Genomic DNA, 13,899 nt, shown 5'->3' with positions numbered 1-13,899 from the left:
GTTTACTGTGAGTTTTTAATCACGAATGAATGTTGGATTTTGTCAAGTACTTTTTCTGCATCTAGTGATAGGATCATATGATTTTTCTTTTTTAGCCTGTGAATATAATGGATTACATTAATTGATTTTTGAATGTTGGACTCGGCATACATACCTAGGATAAATCTCTCTGTTTGTGGTGTACTATACATCGTTGGATTTGATTTGCTAATATTTTTTTTTGAGGATTTTTGTGTCTATTAACATGAGTGCTACTGGTCTGTGTTTTTCTTTTCTTTAATGTCTTTGTCTAGTTTTGGTATTAGGACAGTGGTGGCCTCAGAAAATGACTTAGGAAGTATCCGCTTTGCTTCTGTCCTCTGAAAGAGATTGTAGAGAATTGGTATAATTTCTTCCTTTGATGTTTGGTAGAATTCACCAGGGAGGGGTGCCTGGGGGGCTCAGTCTTTAAGCATCTGCCTCCAGCTCAGGTCATGATCCCAGGACCGCATCGGGCTCCCTGCTCCATGGGGAGTCTGCTTCTCCCTCTCCCACTCCCCCCACTTGTGTTCCCTCTCTTGCTGTGTCTCTCTCTGTCAAATAAATAAATAAAATCTTTAAAGAAAAAAAAAAAGAATTCACCAGTGAATCCATTTGGGCCTGGTGTTTTCTGTTTTGGGAGGTTATTCTTAATTCAATTTCTTTAATAGATACAGACCTATTCAGATTGTCAGTTTCTTGCGTGAATGTTGACAGCTTGTGTCTTTCTAGGAATTGGGCCATTTCGTCTAGGTAATCAAATTTGTGGGCATAAAGTTGTTCATAATATTTCTGTATTATCCTTTTGATGTCCATTAGATCTGTAGTGGTGTCCACTTTTTTCATTTCTGATTAGTCATTTGTGTTCTCTTTTTTTTTAGTTAGCTTGGTTAGAGGCTTATTGATTTTATTGATCTTTCTGGTTTCATTGATTTTACTCTGTTGATTTCTTATTTAAATTTCATTGATCTCTTATTATTTCTTCTGCTTACTTTGGATTTAATTTGCTCTTTTTTAAAAAAAGATTTTATTTATTTAAGAGAGAGTGAGCGAGAGAGAGCACAAGTGGGGAGGAGAAGGAGAAGCAGGCTCCCGGCGAGCAGGGAGCCCGACACGGGGCTGAGTCCCAGGACCCTGGGATCATGACCTGAGCTGAAGGCAGATGCTTAATGGACTGAGCCACCCAGGCACCCCTAATTTGGTCTTTTTCTAGTTTTCTGAAATGTGGAAAAGACTCTTGATCTTAGACCTCTCTTCTTTTCTAACATATGCATTCAGTGCTATAAATTTCACTCTATGTACTGCTTTTGTCATATCTGGTAAATTTAGTTTTGTTTTCATATTCATTTACTTCAAAGTATTATTGAAGTTCCCTTAAGATTTCTTTTTGATCCTGTGTTATTTAGAAGCATGTTGTTTAATTTCCACATATTTGGGTGTTTTCCAGTTATCTTTCTGTTACTGACTTCTAATTTATTTCCGTTGTAGTTTGAGAGCAGACATTGTATGATTTCTGTTTTTAAACATATGTCAGTGTATGTTTTATGGCCCAGAATGTGGTTTATCTTGGTGAATATTCCATGTAAGCTTGAGAAGTATATGTATTCTGCTTCTGTTGGATGAAATAATCTATAGATGTCCATTATAGCCAGTTGATTGATAGTGATGGTGAGTTTAACTTAGTCCTTACTGATTTTCCTGCCTGCTGAATCTGTCCATTTCTGATAGAGGGATGTTAAATCTCAACTGTAATAGTGGATTTATCTATTTCTCCTTACAGTCCTATCGGTTTTTGCCCCATGTCGTTTGATACTCTGTTGTTTAGGCATGTACACATTAAAGATTGTTGTGTCTTCCGGGAATCAACCACCTTATCTTTAGGTAATGATTCTCTTTGTCCCAGATAACTTTACTTTCTTTGAGGTCTGCTCTGTCTGAAATTAATATAGCTACTCCTGTTTTCTTTTGATGAGTGTTAGTACAATTTGTCTTTCTCCATCCATTTACTTTTAATCTATATGTGCCTTTATATTTAAAGTGGGGCTCTTGTAGACAACATGTAGCTGATGCTTGTTTTTTGGATCCACTCTGACATTCTTTTTCTTTTAATTATTGTGGTTTTCCTTCTTCATTTCAATCTGGAAGCCTTTTATTTCTTTTTCTTGCCTTATTGCTCTTGCTACAATATCCAGTACAATGTTGACTAGAAATTGGGAGAGCAGACGTCCTTGCCTTGTTTCTAATCTTAGCCGGGGAACATTCATTTGGAAGCCAGGTGTGAATTTTTCTTTTTTGGGTACTAGATGTTTTTGTATTTCTAGAAATATTCTTGAGATTTTGCGGGGGTGTTGCAGTTATTTGGGTATTATTTTGTAAGTTGGACCAGAACAGTGTTTATTTTAGAGGAGGAGTCAGCAAACCACGACCTGTGGGCCACATCTTATCCACCACCTGTTTTTGTAATGGACTGCAAGCTAAAAACAGTTCTTCCATTTTTAAGTGGCTGAAAAATAGAAGAAGACAATTTCATGACTTGTAAAAATTATATAAAATTCAAATAAAGTTCTGTGGGAGCACAACCATGCTCACTTATTTTTGTCTTACCTACGAATGCTTTCCTGATGCAGCGGCAGAGTTGAAAGCTGCACTGGAGACCATATGGACCACAGAGCCCCAAATGTTTACTGTCTGGCCCTTCATAGAAAATGTTTGCTGGCTCCAGCGTAGAGGTAGTCTGGCCCGCTACAGAGCTAAAAGCATTCTGAGCACTCTGATGCCCCGTAAATCATGAGGCAACCTGGTTGGTGAGAATAGGAATGATGTCCAACCCAGTTTGAGCTCAGAGGGTCATTCTCTCTGGCTTGCAGGTGGTTCTTTCCCTTATGCACGTGTCCTGGTTAGTGGACACCCAACTGACGCCTCAAGGTGGACCCCATGCAAACCTGAGAGATTCTTGTGTACGCAGCCCTTCCCTCTGTGCTGTGCCCTGCATACTGTCCCCTCCTTGACCTATTTGGATGCTTCTCAGTGCAGGGCTGGGCTCCCCCTGGGCATATGCTCCCCCATCCCCATGCTGGGCAATATTTGGGAGCACTCTAGAGCTCATCTCAGTTGTTTCCTATCCCTCGAGGAGCACTGTCCTTCATTTCCTGGTGTCCGCGTCTCTCTTGAAACTGTTGTTTTATATATTTTGCCTGTGGTTTTGTGTTTTTGTTTTTTTTTTTCCAGTTGTTTTTTCAGTTGTTTCAGGCCAGAAGTAAATCAGGTCCCTGTCACTCGCTCTTGGCCAGAAGCAGAAGTCTAATTCTGTCTTGAACTCCCTGTTCACAGTGGAATTATCTAGTAAATGGAGCTCTGTGCCTCCCTTATCTCTTTAATTGTATGTACTTCTCCCATTATTGTGTCTGAAGCAAAATGAACCACACAGAGCACTGTGCACAGCAATTCACCTACAGGGCTTTATCTTTCCGGATTCCCGGTTCCTGAAAGGAGTGTCTTGCTCGCTAAGAGTAATGAATTTTCTAGCATTGTTTCGTTTTTTTTTTTTTTTTTGCCCAGAAAAGCTGTTTTCAGTCAGGAGAAGTATCCCCATCACTGAGAGGGCGCTGCGTGCAGAGACTGCGGTAGGTCAGGTGCGAGAGGATGCCACCTGCAGGTTTTTGTGTCGAGCCTCCAAAGCAGAGAGCATCCTTATTGAGATGCCCGCCCTTTGAAGGCCCCGCCGGCCTTTGGGGTGTGTGGAGGGGTGGGGACGGGATGGGCAGATGAAGGAGTGGGGGACAGTAGCTGGGTGCATTCAGGACATTTTCTTCTTCTCCCCTTACCTTGGTGTTCTGAAATGCTGTATTCCTCTTCGCTTTCCCAGCAAGCTGTTTTTCAAGGATAAGCACACACACACACACACAAATGGAAGCAATCTTGACGTTAAACCATTATTAGCCTTTTCTCTGCCTGAAGAATCTTGGGGATGGACTGAGGTTGCCATGGTTTTCCTTCATTGCCATGTCCTGCACTGGAAGAAATAAGGGACCATGAAGGGTCATGTCTAACTTCCTTTTGCCCATGGAATCTGTTAGCTTTTCTGTACTTTTGTTGACCCTTAGAAAACACTTTGAAAATCATCCTAAAATAACAGTTCATCGGTAGAACTTAGACTCAAGGCAATGAATGCTTTCCTTTTCTAACCTAGAAACGAAGCCTCATGACAACCAGTTAGCCAGCTTTGGCTTCTGTGCTGAAGCTGTAATTTGAGGCACTGATGGACATTAGGCAGAAGATGGGTGAGGGGCTGACATTAACCAAATCACCTCGAAAATCCCTGAGATACAACAAAGGAGGGTGACTTTTTGGTTAGACCCTTGCCTCTGAGTCGGATGGCAGACTGTGGAGGAGGAATGAAGTGCCCTTCTACCTTTACTCAGGGGCTCTCTGTAGATAGGTTGTTGGTTTTTTTAAATTTTTTTATTGTTAGATTAATCACCACACATTACATCATTAGTTTTTGATGTAGTGTTCCATGATTCATTGTTTTGCATAACACCCAGTGCTCCATGCAGAACGTGCCCTCCTTAATACCCATCACCAGGCTAACCCATCCTCCCAACCCCCTCCCCTCTAGAACCCTCAGTTTGTTTTTCAGAGTCCATCGTCTCTCATGGTTCGTCTCCCCCTCTGACCTCCCCTCTTCATTCTTCCCCTCCTGCTATCTTATAGATAGGGTTTTAGTGCCGTCTCTTTGTACCCACGATTCCGTCGACATTCTTTGTAGATTCTAGCAGAAAGTTGGGCACTCGTTCTGGACTTCTGTGTTCTTAGGTCCCTCCGGAACATCACGTGAAATAGCAGCAGGGAAGGTGGCCAGCCAGACTGGCAAAGCTGGGCAGCTCATCTTGGAACCCTGGCAACCGTAACTTCACAGACAACTTTCTTGGAAGATACCCTTTCCGGTAGCTGTCACCCACACCAGGATTCCTTTCCTCAAATCTTAAAATGCAAACAAAAATAGAAACATCTGCTCTTAGGACTTGCTCTGGGAGTTTTCCCAATGGAGTAATTAACTTTATCCAGCAGATCCAGCTATCCTCGTCTGTCCCTTACTTCCCCTTATCCAGGGAGAGCTCCTCCTTGTGTCAAATGTGAGAATTCCCGTTGCTTCTGTCCGGGCCCTAACTAATACAACATTAACTAATTTTCCTTATGATCTAAACTCAGAGGGCTATCTAGTATTGCCCACAAGCCCACCCCTGTGTCCAGCAGAGACTGAGGTGCGTTCTTGTGCAAGCCTAGTGGGCCCTCTGTGGTCATTCCTTGATTGAAGCATATGTATTAAGTATGCTCTGTGCCACCACCTGGGCTCAGAACTAGGGCAAAAGTACAGGAAAAGAAGACACAGCTCCAGCCATTGGGGCCTTTGTCATGTACTCGGTCAGGAGCCTGAGGTTGCAGCTCTTAGGAATGTCCCTTGGTTTTCTTTATTTGTTAAAATGTTGCTAACTGGGGCGCCTGGGTGGCTCAGTTGGTTAAGCGACTGCCTTCGGCTCAGGTCATGATCCTGGAGTCCCGGGATCGAGTCCCACATTGGGCTCCCTGCTCAGCAGGGAGTCTACTTCTCCCTCTGACCCTCCCCCCTCTCATGTGCTCTGTCTCTCTCATTCTCTCTCTCAAATAAATAAATAAAATCTTAAAAAAAAAAATGTTGCTAACTTTTTGCTGTAGACAGTTGCAAAACTATGTAGGTAGAGAGAGTAAGATAACGATCCCATTTTGCCCATCAATTGCTTCAACCATTACCAACTCCTAACCGGTCTTGTTTCATCTCTATGTCTATCCACCTCCCCATCCTGCCCATCCCCGGGATTGTTTTTGAAGCAAATCCTAGATGTCATATCATTTCAGTGGTGGATATTCTGGAATATATCTCTAAAGTATATTTATAAAAGATAAGGTTGTTTTTTAAAATATAACCACAATGCCATTATCACCCTTAATAAGTTAACAGGAATTCCTCAATGTAATCAAATATCCAGTGTTCAGATCTCCCAGATTGCCCACGATGGACTTTTTTTAGGTCATTCGATTCAGGATCTGAATGTGGTCTATACATTACAACTGATTGGTATGTCCCTTAAGTTTCTTTAATAGATAGGTACTTTTGCCAACTCTCTCTTTTTCCCTTTGCAGTTTCTGTGTTGAGAAAGCAGGGTCATTCGCCCTGTACTTTCCCACTATCTAGACTTGCTATTTGTAATCCCATATATTGTTTAACATATTCCTCTGCCACGCATATTTTCTGTAAATTGGTAGTTAGATTTTGTGGCTTGATCAGAATCAAGTTTGTTATTTTTGGCAAGAACACGTTATGATGATTGTCCCTTTCTGATCTAGAGCCACCAGATAGTCCTCCCACAATTACATGATGTTCAGTTAGAGGATGGTTTTTCAGAATGTCTAAAGATAGGAAGGATCCAAACACCTAATTACTCCAAAGGGATTTTCAAAAACAATGATTGTATTAGTTTTTCGTTGCTGCAGCAATAAATGTGCACAAACATAGGGAAGTTTGTGCAAGTTTATTATCTTACTGTTCCACAGGTCGGAAGTTCAATACAGCTCTTCCTGGGCCAAGATCAAGGTGTTGGCAGGGCTGGTTCCTTTCTGGAGGCTCCAGGGAAGAATTTGTTCCCTCACCTTTTCTGGCTTCTCAAGGCCCCCCACATCCCTTGGCTCACAGTCCCCTTCGGTGTTCAAAGCCAGCAACTTGCATCTCCTGACCCTCTTCGAGTCTCCCTCTGACTGCAGCTGGGAAAGAGTCTCTGGTTTGAAGGACTCACGATTACACTGGGCCCACCTGGATCATCCAGAACACTCTCCCATCTCAAATTCCTTAGCCTTAATCACAGCTGCAGAGTTACTTTTGCCATGTAAGGTCTCGTAATCTCAGGTTCTAGGGATTGGGATGTGGACATCTCCAGGGGGCCGTTATTCTGGGTAGCATGATGCTCACCCATTCTTAAAAATTAACACCATTATAATACCGACAGACGATTGATAGAGTGTGGTATGTTGCAAATGATTACGATATCATAGTGACGGGGGTTATGTGATGGAGGGCAGGCTAGGGGCAATGAGCTACGAGTGTGCCATTAGCATAGTTTTGCATGGCTCTGCATAATTGCGTGGGTCTTTATTGTTTCTGTCTCTGTGAGTAGCAGCATTTTCTCTTGCTCATTGTCTCTCGGGTGACCGCACTGCATCCCCTTAGAAATGCCACTGTAAGCCTGGAGGAGCTTAGGTCGTCAGTATGATCATTAATACATACACAGCATCTCTGTTACTTGGACCCTCTGTGTCTTTGGATTATGGAATGGAAACTTATCGTAGCACTTTACCGTAGTGAGGAGGTACCAGGTTCTTACAGAAATGAGCCGAGGAGCACAGAATTTTTGACCCTCGTTCTGTTTTGCATCAGCGAGATAACTTTTTGGTAGTCAAGTCAGCCAGTGAGTCAAGGTGGAGAGAAGAGAGTGCGGTAGTATCAGTTTTTCCATTCATAATCTATGACTCTACCAGATAAAGCGATTTCGGAGCATTCATGATTCTTCTCCTAATTGAAAACTGTAGAGGAGTCTCCATTCCTCTTGTTAAATTGTTTTACCTTTTAATCCACATTGACCCTTGACCCCTGATCCTTTATGTAGATTATTCTTGGGATGCATTTGGAATTTTACTGTAACGTCGGCCATCCTAAGGCAGCACTAGGTTGACGATAGATTTACCTTGGAGGCCATCCAAAAGGTTGTTGCTAAAGACCAAAAGGACCTCATTATAAAGTGATTTTGCTATAAAGTGGTCCCTTGGAACAATCCCTGGAGACGGCAGGTCATTTGTATAGTTAAAAATGTACATAGTGTCAAAAAAATGTTACTGAGGGGTCCTTACCTCACACCGTTAGTTTAAATAACTTCCAGATGAATTAACAAGTTAGGTGTAATGGCTTAATTCCATAAAAGGACAAGGAAAAAATAAGTAAACGTTACTATGCTCTTGGGTAAGAAAAGACCTTTGTGATTTTTGCTTTTGTAGATACGATTTTCTGTGACACAGCCATTTAAAAATCCCCATCAACAAGTGAAGTTGTGAATGGCTTGTTGCCCTCACCTGGCATATTGCTGGGGTAGAAAGAGTCCTTATCATTAGACTCAGCCCCAGAACATTCTTCCCAGTGCACCTGAAAGTGAAGAAGAAAGGTCAAAGAGCCCACCGAGACTGCCCAGTGAAAAACAAAAACAGAAACAAAGAAAATAACATCACATTTGAAAGAAAGGATCTCGAGTAACTTGAATTCTTTTACCTTTAAATTTTCAAAATCTAGTGAAGTAATATATCTTCAATTTTTAAAAGAAAAATGCTATTTTCCTATACATTGTTCTGTATCCTGCTTTTTAACTGACCTATGTATCATTAACCTCTTTTAACATCAAAATGTTCATGTATGATATCATTTTTAATAGCTATCTAGTGTTTTACTCATGAATATACTATATGTTTTTAAACAAATCCCTGTATTTGGGCATTAGATAGTTTCCAGTTTTCCACTACTATACATGTATGCCTCTGGGGTCCAATCAGGAAAAAGATTTGAACAGGGAAAATGTAATATTTTTATTAACCTGAGCAGGGGAGTAGAGGAACAAGGCAGGATACTCAGTGACTGGCAAACCTAAGTCCTACCGGCCGCTCCGGGGGAGGGACTGCTGGTCGACCAGGGCCCCGGGACACTCAGTGGCCAGCGAGCCCAAGTCCCGCCGGCCACGTGGGGTGGGGGGGGGGCAGTAGCTGTAAGCACTGCAGGAGCTTGTCGAGGGAGCAGGCGGGAGCCCAGAAGCCAAACACCATCCTTCTGCCGAGTCTCTGCAGTCCCGCCTATTGACAGAGCTGGCAAAGGAGAAAATACTTAAAGGATCCAGATGCATTTTCACTGAACAGCCAAAAAGGGTGACTTTGGGACTGAGAGGCAATAAACTGATAACCAGCCTAGGAAATGTTTCAGGGAATATCCTTGTAAATACTTCATTGCATACCGTCTGAATGTTTTCTTACGTTTGTACACATGGAATTGAGAGATGAAAAGTTGGCACGATTTGCCCTGTAGAAAGGTATGTTTCCTGTCCTCCTGTGACAATTCTTAGGAGCTTCTCCTTCACACGTTTGTTAACCCTGGGCATTAGCATGCATTTCAATCCTTCCAAATATGATAATCCAAAAAAAATCTCATCATTGTTTCTTACCGATATTTTTTAAAAATCAGTGCTCTCCAGACTTTTATTTATTTTTCCTTTGGTATTCTTTTGTGAACTTCATGTCTCTATCCTTTGCCCATTTATAAAATTGGAATATTTTTCTTACTAATCTGCCTATGCTCTTTATGTATTGAAGTTTAAAACGTTGATGTAGTCAAATCTTATCTTATTTCATTTGTAATATTTAAAATTTTAATTTATCTGGGAATCATTTTAGTTTAAGGTATGAGGTAGGTATTTCATATTTTTTTTCTTTATTTTCTCTTTAATATTAACTGTTTTTTCTCTTTTCCTGACCTAAGTGTTATTTTTACAGTATATTGAATTGTATTACATGCCTGGGTATGGACTTCAAGTTGTTTTCCTTTGGTATTTAGTGGCCTCTTTTACTTTTTCTTTCAGAACAGGATGCAGGCCTGGATGCCCTGTCCTCTATTATAAGTCGCCAGAAACAGATGGGGAAGGAAATTGGGAATGAACTAGATGAACAAAACGGTAAGAACATGTCTGGGGTTGACCACGTTTGCCGTTTAGCATAAATACTAAAGGCTCGAATATTTGTTAAATGATTTTAATACTACAAAACACGTAGTTTAGCATTGATGGATTATTACAGTTCAACGCAGTTGAGGGTGCTTTGTGGCAGGTTTAGATTCTAGTTAGCTGAACACTATGTAAAAAAATTTGGTAAGAAATTTCTAGTCCTTTGTCGCTGCTTTAAAAAATACTTTGTTTTATGAGCCACATGTCCCAGGAGCTTTACCTTTATGTGATAATGGGATGAAATTGCTCAGAGTGTCATACACTGGTGTGTGGCACTTCGGGCCGCGGGGACCCTGTGTCATCCACATACCCAGTGGAGCTGGCTCCTCTTCCCTCATAAATTCCAGACTGTGGGACAGTGCTTGAAGATCTCTGTTCAGGACTTGATGTGACAGGTCTGGTTGGAGCAAGATTAATTTGCAAACCACAGCAGGATGGCTTGGGGAAAACAGAGCTTTGTTGGGGCCTACCTGAAAAGTTCCCGTGCTTGGGGCATGTGGTGCGAGGGGACAGGGCCTGGTAGGAGCCCTGCGGTGGTTGGAATGGAGAGGAAGAGGACAGAGGCAGGTGACTGATGGTACTTGTACTGTGATGGACAGTTGCGGGGCCGGGGGGCCAGTGGTCTGTAAGTGGAGATCCCAAGTCCAGTTGGGACATGTCCAGTTAGAGATGCCAGTGAGCCATCCGAGTGGCAGTGTTGAGTAGACAGTTGGAGGTTTGGTACCAGAGCTCAGTGAGAGCACAGGACCAACAAGAAGGGATGTCAGAAGTTTCTGACATGTGGAGGTGACGTGTGAAAGCATAGGAACGATGGGGTCTCCATCTGTGTCATTGCATTTAATCAGTACGCAGCATCATGAAGGTGACGCTAGCCCTCTTTGCTAGCGATGGAGCTCAGAGTGGCTGAGGGGCCTCCTAATGTCATATCACTTGTAAGTGACAGCATCGAAATTCCAGCACGGGTCATCTGATTCTCGTGACTGCTTTTTCTACCACATTGCCCTTCCTCTCTGAGGAAGACAACAGAAGGAGAGAAAAGTGGGAGGTTCTAAGGTTTTAGCTCTGTTGGCAGTGCCATGGAGGCTCACGGTGGCATGGCTTTCAAGAAAAATGACCACAGACCTGGGAGCACGGCAGCCCTGGGAATGGACGATGCTCACTCTGAGGGCAGGGCTGCACCTGTCAGAACTCTACAGCAAGTATTTCTTGTCTCGATCTCCATAAAGAATGAGTTCCTTTCTTCCCCCAACAGTACTGCATTTATCATAAATAAATAAATTCATTTATTTATAAGTAGATTGCTAAAGCAAATGGAGAAACCCTCTATCTTTATAATGCTAATAGTGGTTATTACTAGTTTAAGCACAGAGGGGAGGATATTTGAGTCCTTTTCCTGATGGTGCTAACATGAATGTACTAATTAATATATTTGCGTATAATTCAGTGATTGGCCAGTTCCTTCCTAGAGAGAGTGTTAGTAAGAAACTAAGCTCTAGAGAAAATCTGCTCATCATAGGTATAATTGTTCTTTAAAAAAAAAAATTTATTAATTTTAGAGAAGGAGGAGGGGCAGAGGGAGAGGGAGAGAATCTTAAGCAGGCTCCTCACTGAGTGCCCAGGCCTACCTCAGGCTCAATCCCACGACCCTGAGATCATGACCTGAGCCAACCCAATAAGCCACCCAGGCGCCCCTGATTATTCTTTCTCTAAAGGAAATATAGCCTATTTAGCGGTCAGACTAGGAAGGATTCTAGCCACCAGGATGGTGAAGCATGCCCATCCTGTGATGTGCCTTGGTAAGCCACTGTGTAGTCATTTCTGGGTAGGTGGCTAAGAACGGATGGTACATTCTTTGGTGGGTGACTTGCTGACTTCCCGGGTGAGATCACCATGCATCTTTCCAGCATAAGCAATCATACCAGCATGTCCTTGTCTTGTCTTCCCTGTAGTCTGGTGGTTATCATACTTTGCTGCCCATTAGAATCACCCGGGGGGCTTTTAAACTCCTGGAAGCTCAGGCCATCCCAGTGTTTTAGATTTCTTTTATTGTTGTAACAAATTACCACAAACTTAGTGGCTTAAAAACAACACACATTTATCATCTTATAGTTCTGGAGGTCAGAAATCTGACCCAGATCGACCTGGGCTAAAGAAAAAGCAAGGTGTGGGCAGGGCTGCATTCCTTTGTGGAGGCTCCAGGGGAGAATTAATTTCCTTGCCTTTTCCAGCTTCTAGAGGCTTCCTCCATTCCTTGGCTCATGGCCGCCTCCTCCATCTTCAGAGCCAACACCAGTGAACTGAGTCCTGCTAAATCACATCACCCTGACCTTTAACTTCTGTCTCCCTCTTCTGCTCTTAAGGACCTTTGTGATTCCATCTGGCCCACCCAGATAATCTAGGATAATTTCCCCATTTTAAGGTCAGTTGGTTAGCAATGTTAATACCTCTTGGCCATGTACTATAACATATTTACAGGTTCCGGGGACTGGAATGTAGACACCTTCCAGGGACCATTGTTCCACTCCCCACACTACTTATACCAGTTAGACTAGAGTCTCCAGGGGTGGGGCTCAAGCTTCCACATCTTTAAGGCTTCCCAGATGTTTCATTGTGCTGCCGAGTTTGGGAACCAGTGTCTCCATTGAATGTGAGCACTCTCCGTTCATGTTGTCTCTCCCGTGCCCACATTGCAGCTACAGATCCCACTCACGTGCACAGAAGTACACGCAGAGTTACATAGACAAACACGTACCATCCTCACCATGGTTCTGATCTCATATTTTACCCCCATCCTTTTCCCTTCTTCCTCCATACCTCCCAGTCCTCAGCTCCGTCCCAGCCCTGGATGCATACATGTGTACATAGGCAAACAGGAGGTATTTTTCCACTTAGTTGCCAAAATAAGCTGTGTTTTCTCTGTGGTGGCCTCCCAGAGAGATTGCAGTTATGCTGGTGGTTTTCTAATGTGCACATTTGCTCCTCAGAAATAGGGCAGAGTCAGCCATTTTCCTTCAGAGGGACTGAGAGATTCTCTGAGGATAAAAAATTATATCCCTGCCAAGACTACAATCAGCCTTTATTCCTTTTGTCAAAAGCAAAAAGGCCATTATATCCGTAGGTATTGAGAACAGGGTGGCAGCCCCATCTGGATTTTTATTGTGACCTGAGTGTATAATGAGGAGCCAGGGACACTGGAGAAGGATGCCACTTTTGTTGTAAATATCTCTATTTGATTTACTGACCTACTGAATTAGTCTTTTGGTTTTCATTAAATGAGAAAAACAATAGGGTAAGATAATGGCCAGCTGGCTCTTTTGGAATCAACTACCAAAACCTTACTAACAAAATACATTGTATTTAGGACATAACCACAAAGCTAATTATCATCAGTTTAGGAATTTGGGTTCCAGTCTTCTCACATAGATTTAAAAAGGGCCAGACCAACACCAGTAACTGCCCTGTTCATATGCCGATGACCAAGCCTAATGAGGGAAAGGATTAGCAGTTAAGTGAAAATCCCAGTACTGGAGACCTAAACTGTGCCTGGGACTGAGGGTTGGGGAACCGAGCCAAGGAGATCACCTTGTGGAAATACAGAGTTCAGTGCCCTTCAGTTCAAGCCGAAATGTATGGATGGCTGGGCACAAAGGGCTCATGTCAGACTACCCAGGTGCCGTTCCAGAATGGGGAGTCATGGTGCTGGTTTACCAAACCGTTCCTTAAAGTTCATGCTCAAGAGGACAGGGCCTTTTGAAAAGAGCACTAACACAAGAAAATGATTGGGATTGACTTGACTAACATAGTAGTTCCTGAGACCTCATTTTGGCATTGGCCAAACCTTAAGGTCATCACCAAGAAAGACCACAGAGGCATGGTTCCGATGGTAGAAACAGCACCAAGAACAGACTGTTCCATGAAGTTTTGCTAATGTGTGCCAATCCTCATCATTCTTTTTGATGTTCAGATGTCCCAAATTTCGCCCAATCCTTCTGATGCTTCTCTCTTAACCTTTGAGCACTTCCTTGTTTTCTGAAAGAAA

General features: G+C 42.7%; 1 protein-coding gene across 3 annotated transcripts in view; it reads left to right on the top strand.

Annotated features, from left to right (window-relative positions):
* STX8 (syntaxin 8) overlaps nt 1-13,899 on the top strand; it is a 245,887-nt gene that overhangs the window by 51,642 nt on the left and 180,346 nt on the right. For all 3 annotated transcript variants that reach the window (XM_034989593.1, XM_034989594.1, XM_034989595.1), the window contains exon 6: nt 9,720-9,812. In XM_034989593.1, coding sequence (XP_034845484.1) covers nt 9,720-9,812 — 93 coding nt within the window. The remainder of the gene's footprint in view (nt 1-9,719; nt 9,813-13,899) is intronic.

This window comes from Mirounga leonina, unplaced genomic scaffold, assembly GCF_011800145.1.
Source record: "Mirounga leonina isolate KUSES-001 unplaced genomic scaffold, KU_Mleo_1.0 Mir_488, whole genome shotgun sequence".
NCBI lineage: Eukaryota > Metazoa > Chordata > Mammalia > Carnivora > Phocidae > Mirounga > Mirounga leonina.
The sequence above is the reverse complement of the archived record's forward strand: the minus strand, read 5'-3'. Positions and strand labels throughout refer to the sequence as shown.